At 39.8% G+C, this 16,084-nt stretch overlaps 1 protein-coding gene across 10 annotated transcripts in view; it reads right to left on the bottom strand.

Annotated features, from left to right (window-relative positions):
• Nucleotides 1-16,084, bottom strand: part of LOC119768736 (GAS2-like protein pickled eggs) — a 79,980-nt gene that overhangs the window by 38,139 nt on the left and 25,757 nt on the right. For all 10 annotated transcript variants that reach the window (XM_038259621.1, XM_038259619.1, XM_038259622.1 and 7 more), the window contains one exon: nt 9,321-9,809. In XM_038259621.1, the coding sequence (XP_038115549.1) occupies nt 9,321-9,494 (174 nt within the window). In that variant the 5' untranslated portion in view covers nt 9,495-9,809. The remainder of the gene's footprint in view (nt 1-9,320; nt 9,810-16,084) is intronic.

Raw genomic sequence — 16,084 nt, forward strand, 5'->3', positions numbered from 1 at the left:
AGTTAATAATTTCAATTTTTTTTTCAATTTGGTTTTATTGGTGAATAATCAAGATACAAGAAGTGCTTTTGAGGTACATAACAGAGTTTTGGAGTTCCTTTCAGCTATGTGTTACATCATAATCTTTTATCCTTAATCCTTTATAGATGTGCTTGATCATCAGCTCCCCAAAAGCCAGGACACCGCACCGCTTTGTTACGGCAGGTCCGAAACCGCGTCATCATCTCCTCTGCGAGAGCAAAGAACTCTGGCAGGGTAAAGAGATCTTCCACGGTAACTTCTTGCTGGGCCGCATTGCCGCTACTGGCAGCGACCACGCTGGCGAACGATCGCCCCCATCCGAGGGAACGCTGAGCTGTCCGCTGGAACCGTACGATGACCAGCTGCCGGCACGGTTACGCTCGTACTCCGCTGAGGAGGGTGAGACGCTGCTGCTTTCTTCTTCCTCTTTTCCTGATCCTCGAGGTAGTTTTTCTATGCGCTACATCCACGGTAGTTGCTGGTATGGTTACCCTCACAGTTGGCGCACTTGATGCGCGCCTTGGTTTGCTCTGCCTTGTCCCCCAAGCCCGCTTTGCACGGCAGTGCACACGCCTCAGAGAGGTGTGATTCACCGCACTTCACACAGCGGGGCGGGAGGTTGCAGTTCCGCGAGCCGTGGCCGAATTTCTGGCAACGGTGGCATTGTGCTGCGTCCGACGGGTTCTTTGAGTAGAACCACCAGTTTACCCAAAACCCGTCCAACGCCTTAGTTCGCCACAGGTCTTGAATCTTGACGGTGCCGCGGTCGAAGTACAACAGGTACAGTGTGTGTGTACATGTGACTGTTGTCTTCCGACAAGTCCTTCTTGAGGTCGGAGATCAGGCGGTCTTGGTACCCCTGCAAGACGACCTTAACGGCTGTCTTCTGCACGGGGTCGAATGTGTAGAACTTGAAGTTTTTACTATTCAATTTCTCCAGAACCAGGTCGAAGTTCTTTCCATCAAATGTGTAAACTTGCACTGACGACTTACCTATTTTAAGACAATATTCGAGGCCTTCCAGAAACTCGTCAACATCGTCCGCCAACGTGTCCAAAACATAAATTGGAGGTGATCTACGTTCCTTTGGAGAATTGTTCTTTTTTGGCGTCGTCACTTTTTTCCGTGCACGCCCGTCGTCGTCGTCGTCGTCGGTAGTCCTACCGTCGGTGTTATTGTTGTTGTTTTCATCGTTGCTCAGCATCTGAAACTCATTTCTGATGGGGATGTTGGCGGATGTTGAAGTGCCACTGGTTGTGGCACCAGAAGTACCTGAACGGGTTCGCACTGGTGATCTTGGAACATATCCGGGATGTAGTAACTTTATGTCGATTCCTTCTGCACTCACGCTCCCCTGCGCGATGGCGGTCGACACGGCGTTGGTTTGTTTACCTTTTTGCACACGGCCGGTAGACGAACTTCGCGGGTTTTTCGAGGCCGCACTCGAACTGCCACGGCCACGGCCGGCCTTCGACATGCTGAAGAAGCAAACTCGCGGGTAATCACAATCAATTACGGCGAAAAAATCCGAAAATAACGATAGAGCACTGAGCACTTGCACTTCACTGCTGCTTGCTCTCGTGCGTACACGGAGGTAAAAAAAAGTTAATAATAAAACGAAAAATACAATAAAGATGAAGAGCATGAAGCCATACAACTTAGAATGTAAATTAAATGAAATTATTGTAAGAAAGTTCAATAAGGACATATTTAACACTGGAACGCCCAACGCATGTCCAACTTACACGGACGCCCAAGCCTCTAAAAAAAGGTGGAACGGTAACTTCAACTCGCTGGTTCTCGGGCATTACTCAACCAATCTGGATGATTTTTGTTTTCAGTGATTTGTAAGAATGTCTAGATGATCCTAAAATTTTGTAGAACTTGTTTTGAACAAATCTGTAATTTCTGCGACCGAAAACATCGTTCCGCCTTTTTTCGAAATGACTGCCTCCGCGGAATTTTTGGCGAATTTTTTTACACGCGAAAAAAAAGTTGGAATGATGTTTTTGATCGCAAAAATTACAGATTTGATCAAGTTAAGTTCTGCAAAGTTCTAGAATCATCTAGACATCTTAACAAATCACTGGAAAGAAGAATCATCTTGATTGGTTGAGTTATACCCGAAAACCATTGAGTTGAAGTTACCGTTCCAACTTTTTTGGAGCCTTGGGCGTTGGAATGTTAATTTCAAATTTAATTTCACCTTTTCGTTTCATTTCATTTAAATGAATCAAAAATAATAACGCTACATTGCGTATCGGTTGGCAATCCGTGCGATACTCTGGAAGATAAATAATAGGATGTTACATAATTTTATTTATTGCAAGTGTACAGAGCCTAAATACCAAATATGAGATTGATTTGACGCAACAGTGGATGGGCCGACGCCGTTAATTTTTGCTATACCGTTTCGCTTTTTAAAACTAAGTTCCAACTTAGGAATCCCTTGCAGACTCCAGCCAACTTTAAAGTTGACTCATCAGCATTTTGGAATTCAATTACAGAGATAGATCGTCAAATCCCCGACGCAGTCCGAAACAATTGATGATCGTTGACTTCTGGATTCGATTCGCTTTATATAGAAAAGCTGTATATTATCTGAGCACCCAAGAAAAAGATCTATGTAACGTTAACATTAAAATGAACCTGTTAACATAAGTTTAGTGTAAATTTTGCTTATACCGTAAATAAATAAATAAAGAATTGTGGTATTGGAAAGCGATTTAATCAAATATGAGAAATGCAATCTATAAACTTAAAAAAAACACATGAAAGAAAAGAAATTGGTCGGTTGAGAGTTTAGTTTAAATCAAGAGGATGCGGAAAAAGTCATTTACCGCGTAATCCTCTATCGTTCAACATTATGTTGGCTGATAAAAATAGACATCTCCCCTACGGTATGCAACAGTTGAGCGGATCAGTTAGTTTTCTGCCGGGAATCAGCTTGTACTACAGTTGAACGTTAAACGATTTGCATGCATGGCAAAGCGACGGTTGCTTCATTTCATGTGGGCTGGTTGCTCAGCTCCTCGTTGATTAAAAGTGGTTGCTTGCAAGCGTTTTAATTTGCACGGCACCAACTGCGCTAGATATGACTGTTGCGTATCTAATGTTGCAATGCGTCATTCTCATTCCCACATCGTTTTAAGAACGCAGACCTGCAAAAGCCGGTATTGTTGAATGTAAACTTTCTCATAAGGCACAAAAACATTCACAATTTGTTTGATTTCATGAGTTTCATGAGATTAGGAGCAAGTGTGAATCAAAATTTTCAATTACCTATCTTACGGAATTTCAAGCTCGTACTCTAAATTATGCTTCCATTTCAGCACGATGGGCCTATTTTAAAACACGCTGAACCAAACAGGAAAGCTGAATGATGCAGCTGGTTTGTTGTTGTGCATTCCTGCAAACGTTCTATCCCATTATATTTCTAATTTTATTATAAATATCGTGCCCTGTGGTGGGTAACATTTGAGGAGGGAGCCTAGTCCGCATTGATGAACCACAACGTTCTTCTACAGAGATTCTACAATTAATTTCTAGCAGACTCCGGGGTTGAGCTCTGTTACGAAAGCATTCCGATGTATTTCTGATGCCTGTATTGTGTATGCATTAAATGTGTAAAAATAGTTTTCGTATGCTCACCTCTCACGAAAAAATCAACAAAAGGGTTTGGAAAGAAAGATTTGTAATGAGAACGAAGATGCTATACCGTAAACTGGGGTCAATCGGGACACATGGGGCGAATTGGGACAGCAGTTTTGTTGTTTATTTCACCACCTCCGTCTAACATGCTCAGGCTGTATAACCTTAAAAACTAACATTAAGTTATTCTTGTTTTAAACACAGTTTTGGACACGACATAATCAAAACAAGAGCAAATTTCATTAAATTGACGGAAACAAACATCTAGCGGGTTATTATAACCATAGTCAAATATATGTCTCGGGATCCACAGCAGGGGGCGTTCCCCTCTGAGTCCTTGGCGAGCCGGTTCATTGAAGCGTACGTTGTTCCGGATGCTGCGGCAGTCGATGTTGCCGCGCAGCAGATCGAATACGAAAAGTCACTGCATCAGGGTCCGACGCTCGGCAAGTGACTGCAGCCTAAACAGCTAGCAGCGTCCTTCGTACGATGGCAGGATCAGCAGGTTGTTCCATGGCAGCTTGCGCAAGACAAATCTCACGAAGGCACGTTGGACTCGTTCAATCCGTGCAGCCAGCGTTACGTGGTACGGTGCCCAAATAACCGCAGCATACTCCAGGACGCTCCTGACCAGCGACGCGTACAGCACTTTCAAAGCAAATGGGTCGTCGAAGTGGGCGGGTTGCGCTTCAGGAAGCCTAGCATCGCAAAAGCCTTTCCAGTTGTCAAAGCGATGTGTTCGTTAAACTTCATTTTTGCAATTCCATCGTGAAACTACTTACTTTTCCTGTCATTCTTGAACAACGAAATAGCCTACTTTTCTGTACCAAAAACACTTTTCAAAATAAATGCTGAAAAGTTCTACTTTTCAGCACTGAAATGGGTGCTGAAAAGTTGAACTTTTCAGCACTTGTTTCGAAAAGTAACACTTTTCAACATTTTTTTGATTCAAACGATTTATTGACAAAATACATGAAAATTTGACTTAAAATTTCACTCAATGAGTATTTTTCGGAATTGCAAAAAATGTTGTATGGAGCTCGTTGCAAAACTTGATTTTTTCAACACTTTTCGTATTTATCCAACTCGGTGAACCTCGTTGGATAAATGTACGACTCGTGCTGAAAAAATCCTCTTTTTGCAACTTGTTGCATAAACTACTATTTACGGTCCACAGCGAGGTCCACGGTCACGCTTAGGTCCCGGATAGAGTTTACACGATCTAAAGGACACCCATCGCCTGTCGTGTAGTCAAATCGCAGAGGGTTCCTTGAACGACTGAACGAGATAACCTTGCACTTCTTCACGTTTCATTCCATTTGACTCGCACCAGTACAGGAGCGCATTGACGTCCATCTGTAGCGAGCAGCAGTCGACATTGTTCTTCACTAAGCGGAACAGTTTCAGGTCATCGGCGTACATCAATGTGTTAGAATGTGTAAGCGCACATATTTCGTTCACAAAGAGAATGAAAATGAGTGGGCCGAGGTGGCTGCCTTGTAGGACGCCAGAGGGAATGTCAAATGTGCTGGAACGAGCGATTCGAAGATTGACAAAAGCTTTCCGATTTGTCAGGTACGAAAGCAGCCAGTCCAAGCAGGAAGACCGAGCTTGCGGAGCTTTCGAACGGTGAGTGCGTGAGGTACCTTGTCGAATGCTTTCTCGAAATCTATGTAGATGGCGTCAACCTGTTCATCGGATTCAAGGGCATTTACAGTTGAGTGTACACATGTTAGGAAGTTGGTTGTCGTCGAATGTTTCTGCATGAATCCGTGCTGATCATCCTAAATGATCGGACGCACCATCGCGTACAGCCTATCATACACAATCTTCTCCAGAACCTTGGCAAGACAGTTCAGGATCGATATCGGTCGGTAGTTCTCGACTTTCTTGGTGCTCCCTGACTTATGAATCGGAGTGATTGACGCCACTTTCCACATCGCGGGATAAACGCCTTTTCGAAGAGAATCGTCGAAAATCCTCTTAACTGGAACGGTGAGAGAATCAGCACAAGCTTTGATCAGCGACGGTGGAATTCCATCCGGACCTGGTCCTTTAGCTCCGTCCACTCCCGAAAGCGCCTTCAGAGTTTCCTCGTCGTTGAGCACCGGAAGCGGCAGCCGCAGATAGTGAGTTGGTACATATTCAAATTCGTGGTCGCGGGGTGGAATTGTATCAGAACTGTGCACCGACTTGAAGAAATCAGCGAAGAAGTTGGTGGCGATGGCTGGAGATGTTTAGTTCAAATCGCGGTACGAAACGTCTGTTGGAGTTCGATTGGCGTTTTTCCGGCTGTTCACGTAACTCCGAAACTTCGATGGATCGCTCTTTAGACTGCTTTGCGTGTTGGTAATGTAGGATCGGATGCTTTCTTGGTTCAGCGCGTTGTATTCGTCCTCGATGTTTTGCACCGTCACCTTGCCCCATGCTAACCATGTTGGAGCACAATATTTTGATTTTTCTGGTTGGTTTCAGTTAGGCCAACAAAATGTGTACATCCATTTCCAAATTTAAAAGCTTTAAGTGCTCTAAAAACTGCTGTCCCTATTCAGACTGTAGTCCCGATTCACTCCAGATTACGGTACTTTCACTTTGTAAATTTTTGGTGACATTACTATAATTTATAAATCATATCATTCAATTCAGTGCAATACGTTTTTGTTTTCCCAAGGTAACGTAAACCGGGGTGACTTTGATAGGATTTCAATTTGTTTTTGGAATATTTTGCAACAGGTAAGATTTTTCTCAAGATTATTATTTTTAAAAATGTATTGGGGTATGCCATGCACTATTTTGTATAAACAATTTGTTCAATAGTGATTAGAAAAAGAGTTACGTTAAAAGTTCTAAATTTAAATTCTGGGGTGATTTTGATAGTCATAGTTTTTCTGGTTAAAATCATATTTAAGATGTTCAAACTTTATTTGTTCTTTAAATGTACCATCACAAAAGTAGCTGATATATTAGCTTTTTTAACAAAATACATATAAATTGTAGGTAAAATTGTTAAAAGTCGAAATTTTGCCTGAAACTTGTTAAAACTAGTTTTGGTCATAAAATTATCGATTTATATTGCATTTTATACTGAATTCGAAGCACGAATCAAAAGTTTTAACATTTGACATGAAATTTGTTCAACTGAAATTGGCTATAAGGAGATTTTTTCGAATTGTGTTTCAAAAACACATCTTATTTATTATTTACAAACTTATTTAACCTTCTCCTAGTGGATAATTATCCAAAGAATCCGAAAATGCATTCCGTTTTCCGATTCAAAATCATGTTCATTGAGAAATTCACGACACTTTGAGAAGTTTAAAATAATGACTTTCATCAACATTTTCTTAACTATAGTTAACTAACTTTTTAAATTTTTCAAATTTTTATGAAAAGCTCTTATTGAGATACTTTGAACACTTCTCTACCACGGTCAGTATGATTCTTAACCATTCCGTACGTATTTTCATTGTATACTTCATTTTGCGGAAAAATCGCAAACCTATCAAAGTCACCCCGGCTTCTTTACGGTAATTTTCCTTCAATTATACAATTTACTTTATTCCATCATTTAGAATTATAATTTAATTTTCTGTCATATCCTTGAAAAGTTTTTTTTCAAAATCAAATCAAATTATTCGCTCTACAGCATTGCATTGGCGTTCTCGATTGCGAGATTTCTACTCGAAACTAGGTATTCGAAGACTTGATTGTTGAGGCAATTGCAACCCTCTTTTTACACCTTAGCTTCCACCCAGCCCGGGGTTCGAAATATCGACCTTTGGATTGTGAGTCCAAAGGAGACGACTCCTACATCTAGACTGAGCTAACGACCTAACCTCTAGGTTAGACCGGGGTCAACATTTACTTCCCCGTTCGACGGAAGGCGTGATCAAACAAATCTCGACTTGAAAAATGCCACCGGGACCTTCTCGGATCGAACCCAGGCCGACAAGTTTTTTTATTCATGTTTTTTTTTCAAAAAAATTTGAAACATTAAATAATATAGCAAGAGTAGTAAATAAAAATAGTAGAAAGAGCGTGAACAATGGCCTGGAATCCTTAAAAAACCTACGAATCTTTTATTGCAATATTTTTGCTTTAATGTTGTTGATGCACTTCAAAAAACCAATTGGAGTTTTCGACTATGTATTGCTCCACCACTAATTTGACCTTTTCAACATATTTGCCATGATAATGATCATGTTTGTAATGGTAGTTTTTTTTCAACCATGAGATTTTCGTAATTCTGGATAAATAAGAATACAGTCCAGACTTGATTATCCGCAGGCCTCGGAAAAATTTCACTTTGTACATATACCCTGATCTTTGAATAATCGAATCACGAAAAAATAGTTTGCTTCGTTGTCATATATCTGATTGTCGAGCTCGAATATTATCCCAACACTACTCTAAAGTGGTTTAGAATCTTCAAATCCATGATGATGATGACATATTAGGTTATACAGCGTGCACACTAGGGTGTAATATTAAAATCGATTTTCCAGCACAGCACTTTTCCAGTTCCTTTTGGGGTCCTAAACAACTCCCCAAAGTTTGGGCATGATTGGTTTAGTCCTCACTTTGCGCAAAGCGATTCAATTTTCCATATAAATTTGTATGGGAAAAACCATTTTTTTGAATTTTGATATTTATAAAATCCACGTTTCAAGCTGTACTAAATCCGGATTCATATTCGGATGCTCTGAAAGGTGCTCTACAACTTTCCCGAAAAGAGTATGGTGCTAGCATGTCCCTGAAAGAAGATACAGCGTCCTCAAAACTCGTCTAAAACGTGATTTTCGAGCAAAAAACACGTTTTAGACGAGTTTTGAACACGCTGTATCTTTTTTTAGGAGCAAGTTAGCACCATACTCTCTTCGGGAAAGTTGTAGAGCACCTTCCAGAGCATCCGAATATGAATCCGGTTTTAGTACAGCGTGAAACGTGGATTTTATAAATATCGAAATCCAAAAAAATGGTTTTTCCCATACAAATTTATATGGAAAATTGAATCGCTTTGCGCAAAGTGAGGACTAAACCAATCGTTCCCAAACTTTGGGGAGTTGTTTGGGACCCCAAAAGGAACTGAAAAATTGCTGTGCTCGCTAAATTTGGACAACTTAATTTTTTTCCATACAACCATATTACACCCTAGTGCACACACATTTTCAACGAGACACACGTGCAAAAAGTTTCAAACCTAAAAACCGAGTCGCCGTAAAACTTACACCCTTACCAAAAATCATGATTTTTTGAGTTTAATATTCCACTTTTCATGCGATTTTTTGAGTTCAGGTGCTACAACCATAAAAATGTTTATATGGGTTTTTTTAATGATAAGTGGGATGATTGAACTCAGAAAACCATGATTTTTGGTTAGGGTGTATTTTTTTCGTAATAGAAAATATTAATTTGGTATGCTAACAGACAATTAATCACTCAAAAGTTATAAAACAGAAAAATACGGAAAATATATGTTTTGTTTGTGATTCTATTTTTCGTAGTCCCATAGGTAGAATTATTAAAAATACGCATTAAATGACAAATAAAAATCGAGTACGGTTGCAATAAACGTGATTTATCGGGGATAAAAACAATATTTTGAGTCGAATCGCGTAAATCTTCATTGTTTATTTTTTATTTCTTACCTTGCATAGGGCGACTCCTGTGTCCAAGCGATCCATAAAGTTGTCCACGGTCATGCGAAGTTCTGGGTACATCATATTCAGCCATTCGGCCAAATCTTCGCGCATCGCGTACAGGTACTCCTCACTGGATTTGAACGGCCGATAAGCGCGAGATTCAAGCAGTACTGTCGACATGGTTGCTGCTTACTTTGCGTTGACCTTCGAATCAATCAGAGACTGTTTGCCAGCCAGCCGGAGTAACTTCAAACACGAACTAAGTCGCTTATCGCGCAGGGGGTAAACAAGTGCGTTGTGCTCTACTGACAGTTAAAACGCACTTGGCCACTGCCACCCATGAACGTTATTCTTCCGAACGTGCCACTGCATCAATAACGACCCATCAGTTGGTTGTAATATTTTTTTTCATTTCATTGATCAATGCTTCTGACGATCAACCTCATCGTGGCGGGCGCTCGTCTGACCGAAACGCCTTTCAATTCCTGCGATGCTCTGAAATGAGAGAGAATAAAAAACGATTAAATTAAATTTAAAAACTCCTTGCGGTTATGTACCATGTGCATTTAGTAAAGTTTTGAAAACAAACAACTGAAATGTAAAAAAAACTTCTCGTTCCGTTACGATGGATTGTTTCTTTCCGGTTTATTTTGATATGGCAAAAACAATCACGCCATTCTCTTTTTTTTTGTATTAGCGTATTGTACGAACGCGTGGTCTAATTGAATAAGATTGACCGCCAACTTGACAGAAAATAATGAAAAATGAAAAACATAAATTTAATTAAATTTTGATGAAAACCAGTCATCGGCCGAACCGTTCATTGTTTGAACTTCTGTTAAAATTTTGCCACCCGCGTCCAAACAGCAACTCTTTTGTGCGGATGTTCGAACATAAACCCAAGTTCACGTTGAGTTTCAAACTTTGGTGACTTTGGATTTGAGCTCTGGTGACAACAATTGTTCGGTTTGCACTGTTTTCTCGGCTAAAACATTTTTTTTGTCTGGAAAATTTCATGAATTTCAATAAAATAACTTTTCAAAGCTAAATTAAAGCTCATGTATTGCTTAACCCATTTGTTTAGAACAAATTTTCAAACACGAATTCAAACAATTGTTCGGCGATCCTGACGAACACTGTTTCAAACAGAACAGTGTTCAAGGTCAAACACGAATGAAGGTTCAAAACAAGGTTCAAAAGCAATCCGAGTTTGCCAGCATACTCGTCACTAGGGTTCGATTTCAATAACTAGGGGAGATGGGGGTAAGACGGCCACCCTAAGGGAGAAGTCTAATAAAATTTACACAACAGATTATTTTGATCTCAAATTACGTACATATTGTTCTACTACTAGTTCATTATAGAAATGACATAAATTAGTTGGTCTAAAAACCAATTTTCAATACATTTCAGCAATTTTAAAAAAGTAATCTAAATCGTATATATATGAAATACGCGGGGTAAGACGGCCAGCCATGTGGGGTAAGACGGCCAATGCTATAAATTAACTTAATAACTTTGCTAAATCCAGCCAAACACCTACATGGTTGGTTCAACAGAGTTCTCTGAACATCATAACTATTTTGGTTGAAAAAAATCAGGTTTCAAATGTGAAGAAAAATGCTGTTTAAAAAATTTCATATTTTGGCTCAGTGAATTTCATATTATTGCGACCACATTTTATGAAAAACTATGAATTTTTACTACAAAACAAACACAATTTGATACAAAAAAAAATAGTTTGTGTATTTTGATTAGAATAAGTAAATCAAAATTATGTAAACAATATTAAATTAGCGATTTTTATGAAAAGTTTGATAGGATTTCAGGAGTTTTGCTATATCACAGTAAAAAATGTTGTCGAAACGGTAGTTAACAGCATTTTGATTAAAAATGGATAGTTTTATTGAAAATGCTTTTCCTTTGGCTACAAATATGTCTTAATAGTCAAAAACCGTCAAAAATATAACCTATATCAAATAAAATCTACAAATTACGGGTGGCCTTACCCCCGGAGGAGGTGGCCGTCTTGCCCTCAAATAAATTATTTTTTTAAACATTTTTTGTAAACAGTTCATCGCATTTTTTGAACTTTTTCGAGGGACAAAATCTAGGAAAACTTCAATTTAACATGAAAAATATTTGAAGACAGAAAAACATATTGTTATTTAACAAAATGCCTAAGTTGTAATTCATGAAAATTACATCCAGTTTCAAGTTCAAAAATTATTTGTTTATTTTGAGCTATTTTTATACTATTTCAAACAATATTTCTGGCAAAGGTGACTCCATATGCATTATTTAGCATGAGGAACAGTATTGCTGAACATTTTAGTAATATTCATTAGTATACTTATTAAAACAGTGGGGTGGCCGTCTTACCCCGCCTGGCCGTCTTACCCCAGCTCCCTAATGAGACACCTTATTATGATGAATTTCTGACATCGTTAGCATAACCATAGAAGTTCAAAATAATTTAAACATTTTTGCGAAAAAATGCAAATAAAAGAAAGGGAAGCGGCCGTGGCTGACTGGTTACGGTGTTCGCTTTGCAAGCGAATGGTTCTGGGTTCGATTCCCATCTGCTCCCAACGAGAAAGTTAAGAACACATAAATTTGAAATGATAAATATTGAACGAAAAATCAAAGTCGCTCGAGGTGGGGTTCGATCCCCCGTCCTTTGGATTGGTAAGCAAAAATGCTAACCACTAGGCCATGACGGAGCGAATGGTGGTGTGTCCCCACCAGGGTTACCAGGTCTTAATTTGAAACATCTGGCAAAGTATTTATTAAAAATCTGGCAGACGAAAAACTAACAAATTTGAATGGTGAAGGGGAGGGAGGATATAAATTAATGCAAAAGTAACGACGTCAGCGGTATGGTAGACGGCGAGGACGAGCCAGCACCCACGATGAGGGAAGTTAAGGATGCCATCAAGAAGCTGAAGAACAACAAAGCAGCGGGTAAGGATGGTATCGGTGCTGAACTCATCAAGATGGGCCCGGACAAGCTGGCGGCCTGTCTACACCGGCTGATAGTCAAGGTCTGGGACACAGAGCAGCTACCGGAGGAGTGGAAAGAGGGAGTAATATGCCCGATCTACAAGAAGGGGGACAAGTTGGAATGTGAGAACTATCGAGCCATCACTATTCTCAACGCGGCCTACAAAGTGCTGTCTCAGATCATCTTCTGTCGTCTGTCAGATCGAGCAAAGGATTTCGTAGGGACGTACCAAGCCGGTTTCGTGGAGGGGAAATCGACGACGGACCAAATCTTTTTGCTACACCAAATCCTCCAAAAATGTCGCGAGTACCAGCTTCCGACGCGCCACCTGTTCATCGATTTCAAAGCCGCGTACGACTCGGTCGTTTGCGAAGAGCTATGGAAGATTATGTACGATTACGGCTTTCCCGGGAAGCTGATCAGACTGGTAAAATCAACGATGGATGAGGCACGGTGCACCGTGCAGCGTGAAAATTTCGGGGGCGATGTCCGACCCGATCGAGTCGCACAAGGGACTGCGACAAGGCGACGGTATCTCCGGCCTCTGTTTCAACATTGGGCTTGAAGGTGTTATGAGGCGGGCGGGCTTCAACATGCGGGGCACGATTATCAACCGGTCCAGCCAATTCATCTGCTATGCCGACGACATGGACATTGTCGACAAAACGTTCGGTACACCGAATTGAAGCGGGAAGCGGATAAGGTTGGATTGAAGGTGAATGTTGCGAAGACGAAGTATCTGCTGGCAGGAGGAATCGACGAGACGAGTTCGAGGTCGTGGAGGAGTTTGTGTACCTCGGATCGTTGGTTACGTCGGACAACAACTGCAGCAGAGAAATTCGGAGGCGCATCATCACTGTTAGTCGTGTCTACTATGGACTCCACAAGACCCTACGGTCAGGTCATCTTTCCCGGCGTACAAAGTGTACCATGTACGAAACGCTGATAAGACCGGTTGTTCTCTACGGTCACGAGACGTGGACGATGCTCGAGGAGGACCTGCAAGCCACGAGCTGGCGCAACTCTACGGCAAGCCAAGTATTCGGAAGGTCGCCAAGGCTGGCCGAATCCGGTGGGCCGGACGATTCTATGACAATTTCCGGAATTCCATTTCCCGGAATGGACGTTTTCCGGAATGGACATTATCCGGAATGGACGTTATCCGTAATGGAAAAAAACGGTTCCGTGGCTTAATGGTTACGGCTTCTGCCTCACAAGCTGAAGGTTCAGGGATCAAATCCCGGTCGGTACCTTTGAAATTTGGAATCAGTAATTTGAACTTTGAATATGACCAAAAAACGAAAATGAATCCAGGTGGGATCAGGGAAGCCAGATTTGCAGATTTCTCTGCAAATTTGAAGATTTCCGAAATTTGTTGCAGACAACTTTTTTGTTGCAGATTTTTGCAAATATTTTACCGGTGAGGTTTGTAAAAAAAACTTTAATCCTTCTGTGACAATTTCTTTGAATAAGATGAGTAACCCTACTGTACATAGCATTTTACAAATTCAGAAAAAAATCTTCTTAGACCTACTTCAAGTTTGATTACTGTCAAAATATGCAAGTATTTTACCAACCATTCTTTTTAATTACATAGGAATTGTCGCAAAAAAAATTACAAATCAGATTGTGCGCTCTACAACATGGCTTTGGTATACTCTACTGCAAGATTCCTACTCAAAGCTAGGTGTTCAAAAGGTTGAAGTTGCTTGTTTACCAAGATTTTGGCTATTGTTAAAAAAAAACGCTGTCCTTTATTCCAAATATGAGCTCATTCTGACCACGGGGCACTCCCTCTAATCGTATGAAGTTTGTATGGGAGAAATCGTCAAAATGTATGGAGAATGGCAACTGTTTCACTTTTTTACCCGGGGAGGACGCAATAGTTATCCGATTCTAACCATTTCTCAGATGTAGAACTTTCATTAATTTTAGAAAAACTTCCCTCAAGACACCATATTTTTAGGAACCCGTGGTCAGAATGAGCTCAAATTTGGAATATGTCCTTGTGATGTGTCAATTTTTGATTTCAAGGGGGAATTTGAATTACCCTAGGAAACAATTCGCAATTCTCAATTTTCAGTGTAAGAACGGGCCTTGACCGATCTTATGCACCAGGTTCCCGACGAACACGCACTGCCCTTACACCTACATCTCACCCTTGCTCTGAGTCATTACGAGCAACACGCTAGAACACGCTTTGAGTGTTCGTGCCAGGCATGCACACCTTCTTTTCCAGCTACGCATTTTAACTCGGCTGAGGGTGGTACATTACGTAAGGTTTGATGTATGTATAAGCGCCTAACCATTTATAGTGTGCCTATCAATTTTCATTAAAGTAAAAACTGTTTTATTTTTAGTTTGAATTCAAAAACTAGTTGTTATTCTACTGTGTACTGTTTTCTCCTGAAATTTTCCCTAATGTTGAATCGTGTTAATCTGTTGCTATTTCTTCTGTCGCGGTGTTTTGTTACAATGTTTTGGACCTAAGAATGTTATTCAAAAGTTTACCAATAGTACAAAAGTAATATTTGTGTTAATCAGTATCAAAACTGCTCTTAGTGAGCTCAAATGCAGGTAAAATTGGTTTGTGGACAAACGTGGTCGAACCTGGTTTTTATGGCAACTAGGGTGGTCTTAGATGACCTAGGGTGGTTCATATTCGTTCACTCTTATAAGATATGATTTTTTTTAAATTCGCATAGCAAGAAAAATAAAAAAACATTTTAACAAAATTCAAATACATCACCTGTTTTAAATAGTAAAGCAGCTGAGGATATGATATCAGATTAAGGTGGCTCAAATTAATTAGAATATAAAAAGATTAATGATTAAAGATTTTATTCGTTAGAAAATGTATTTTAACATATTGTTATTACTCTACGTTTTGGTAAATCGTCATAATTTGTATTTTTTTAAAAGGATAAAACTTTCCATGCATTAACTGTGTTAAAGGGTTCCATTTTGCATCATAAGTTGTTCCATACAAAGCTTCATACAATTTTGCCCATACAAAATGGGAATGTGAATATTCGTAAACATGATACATTTTCTTATCGATTTAGCGTCTTGAAAAAGTTGTAGCACATCCGCGGAACTTGAGGTTCAAAAACGGGGATATGCACGGTGCTGCCTCTAGCGGTGGAGAGCTCCAACTTTTCGACAAGTTTTTATAGCAGTTTTGCATCGACGGGTCGTCCATAGTGCATGTAGTTAGAATATTTTGAATTTCATAAAATTATAAAAAGTGGAAAATTATTTTTAATTATGTTGACAGCATTTATTTCCATCGAGAACATAATGTTGACTAAGCAGTACTTCAGAGAAGACTTGGTGTGACAATTATACGTAGAAGTGTAACGATGGGACAAACAGACTTGGTGTTGTTTTTGATGAGTTTCAGAACAAATTACTAGATATTATGTGTTTTTCTTAAAGTATACGACAAACTAAACTTAAAAATGTCAAATTCGTCTAAATATGACATGGGACAATTATGCGTAGAACGGCAGTACACATCCCTTGATGTTGTCATTGTTCTGTAGATTCTACCAATTATTGTTAGTAGATGTAGCTAGTGAGTAATCCTTATTTTATTTTAATCTACCATTTGTTGATAATAATTTTATGCTAACTTTATTTTCTTTTTCATCTGTACCCAATCTAACGCTTATAGTAGCGCAAAATAGCATTTGTTCGGCATCTTATTTCTCACTCCGTTGCAACGTCACGGAGTGATCGATGTGGCAAATGAAATGTTAGACTT

Source organism: Culex quinquefasciatus, chromosome 3 (assembly GCF_015732765.1).
Source record: "Culex quinquefasciatus strain JHB chromosome 3, VPISU_Cqui_1.0_pri_paternal, whole genome shotgun sequence".
NCBI classification, from domain to species: Eukaryota; Metazoa; Arthropoda; class Insecta; order Diptera; family Culicidae; genus Culex; species Culex quinquefasciatus.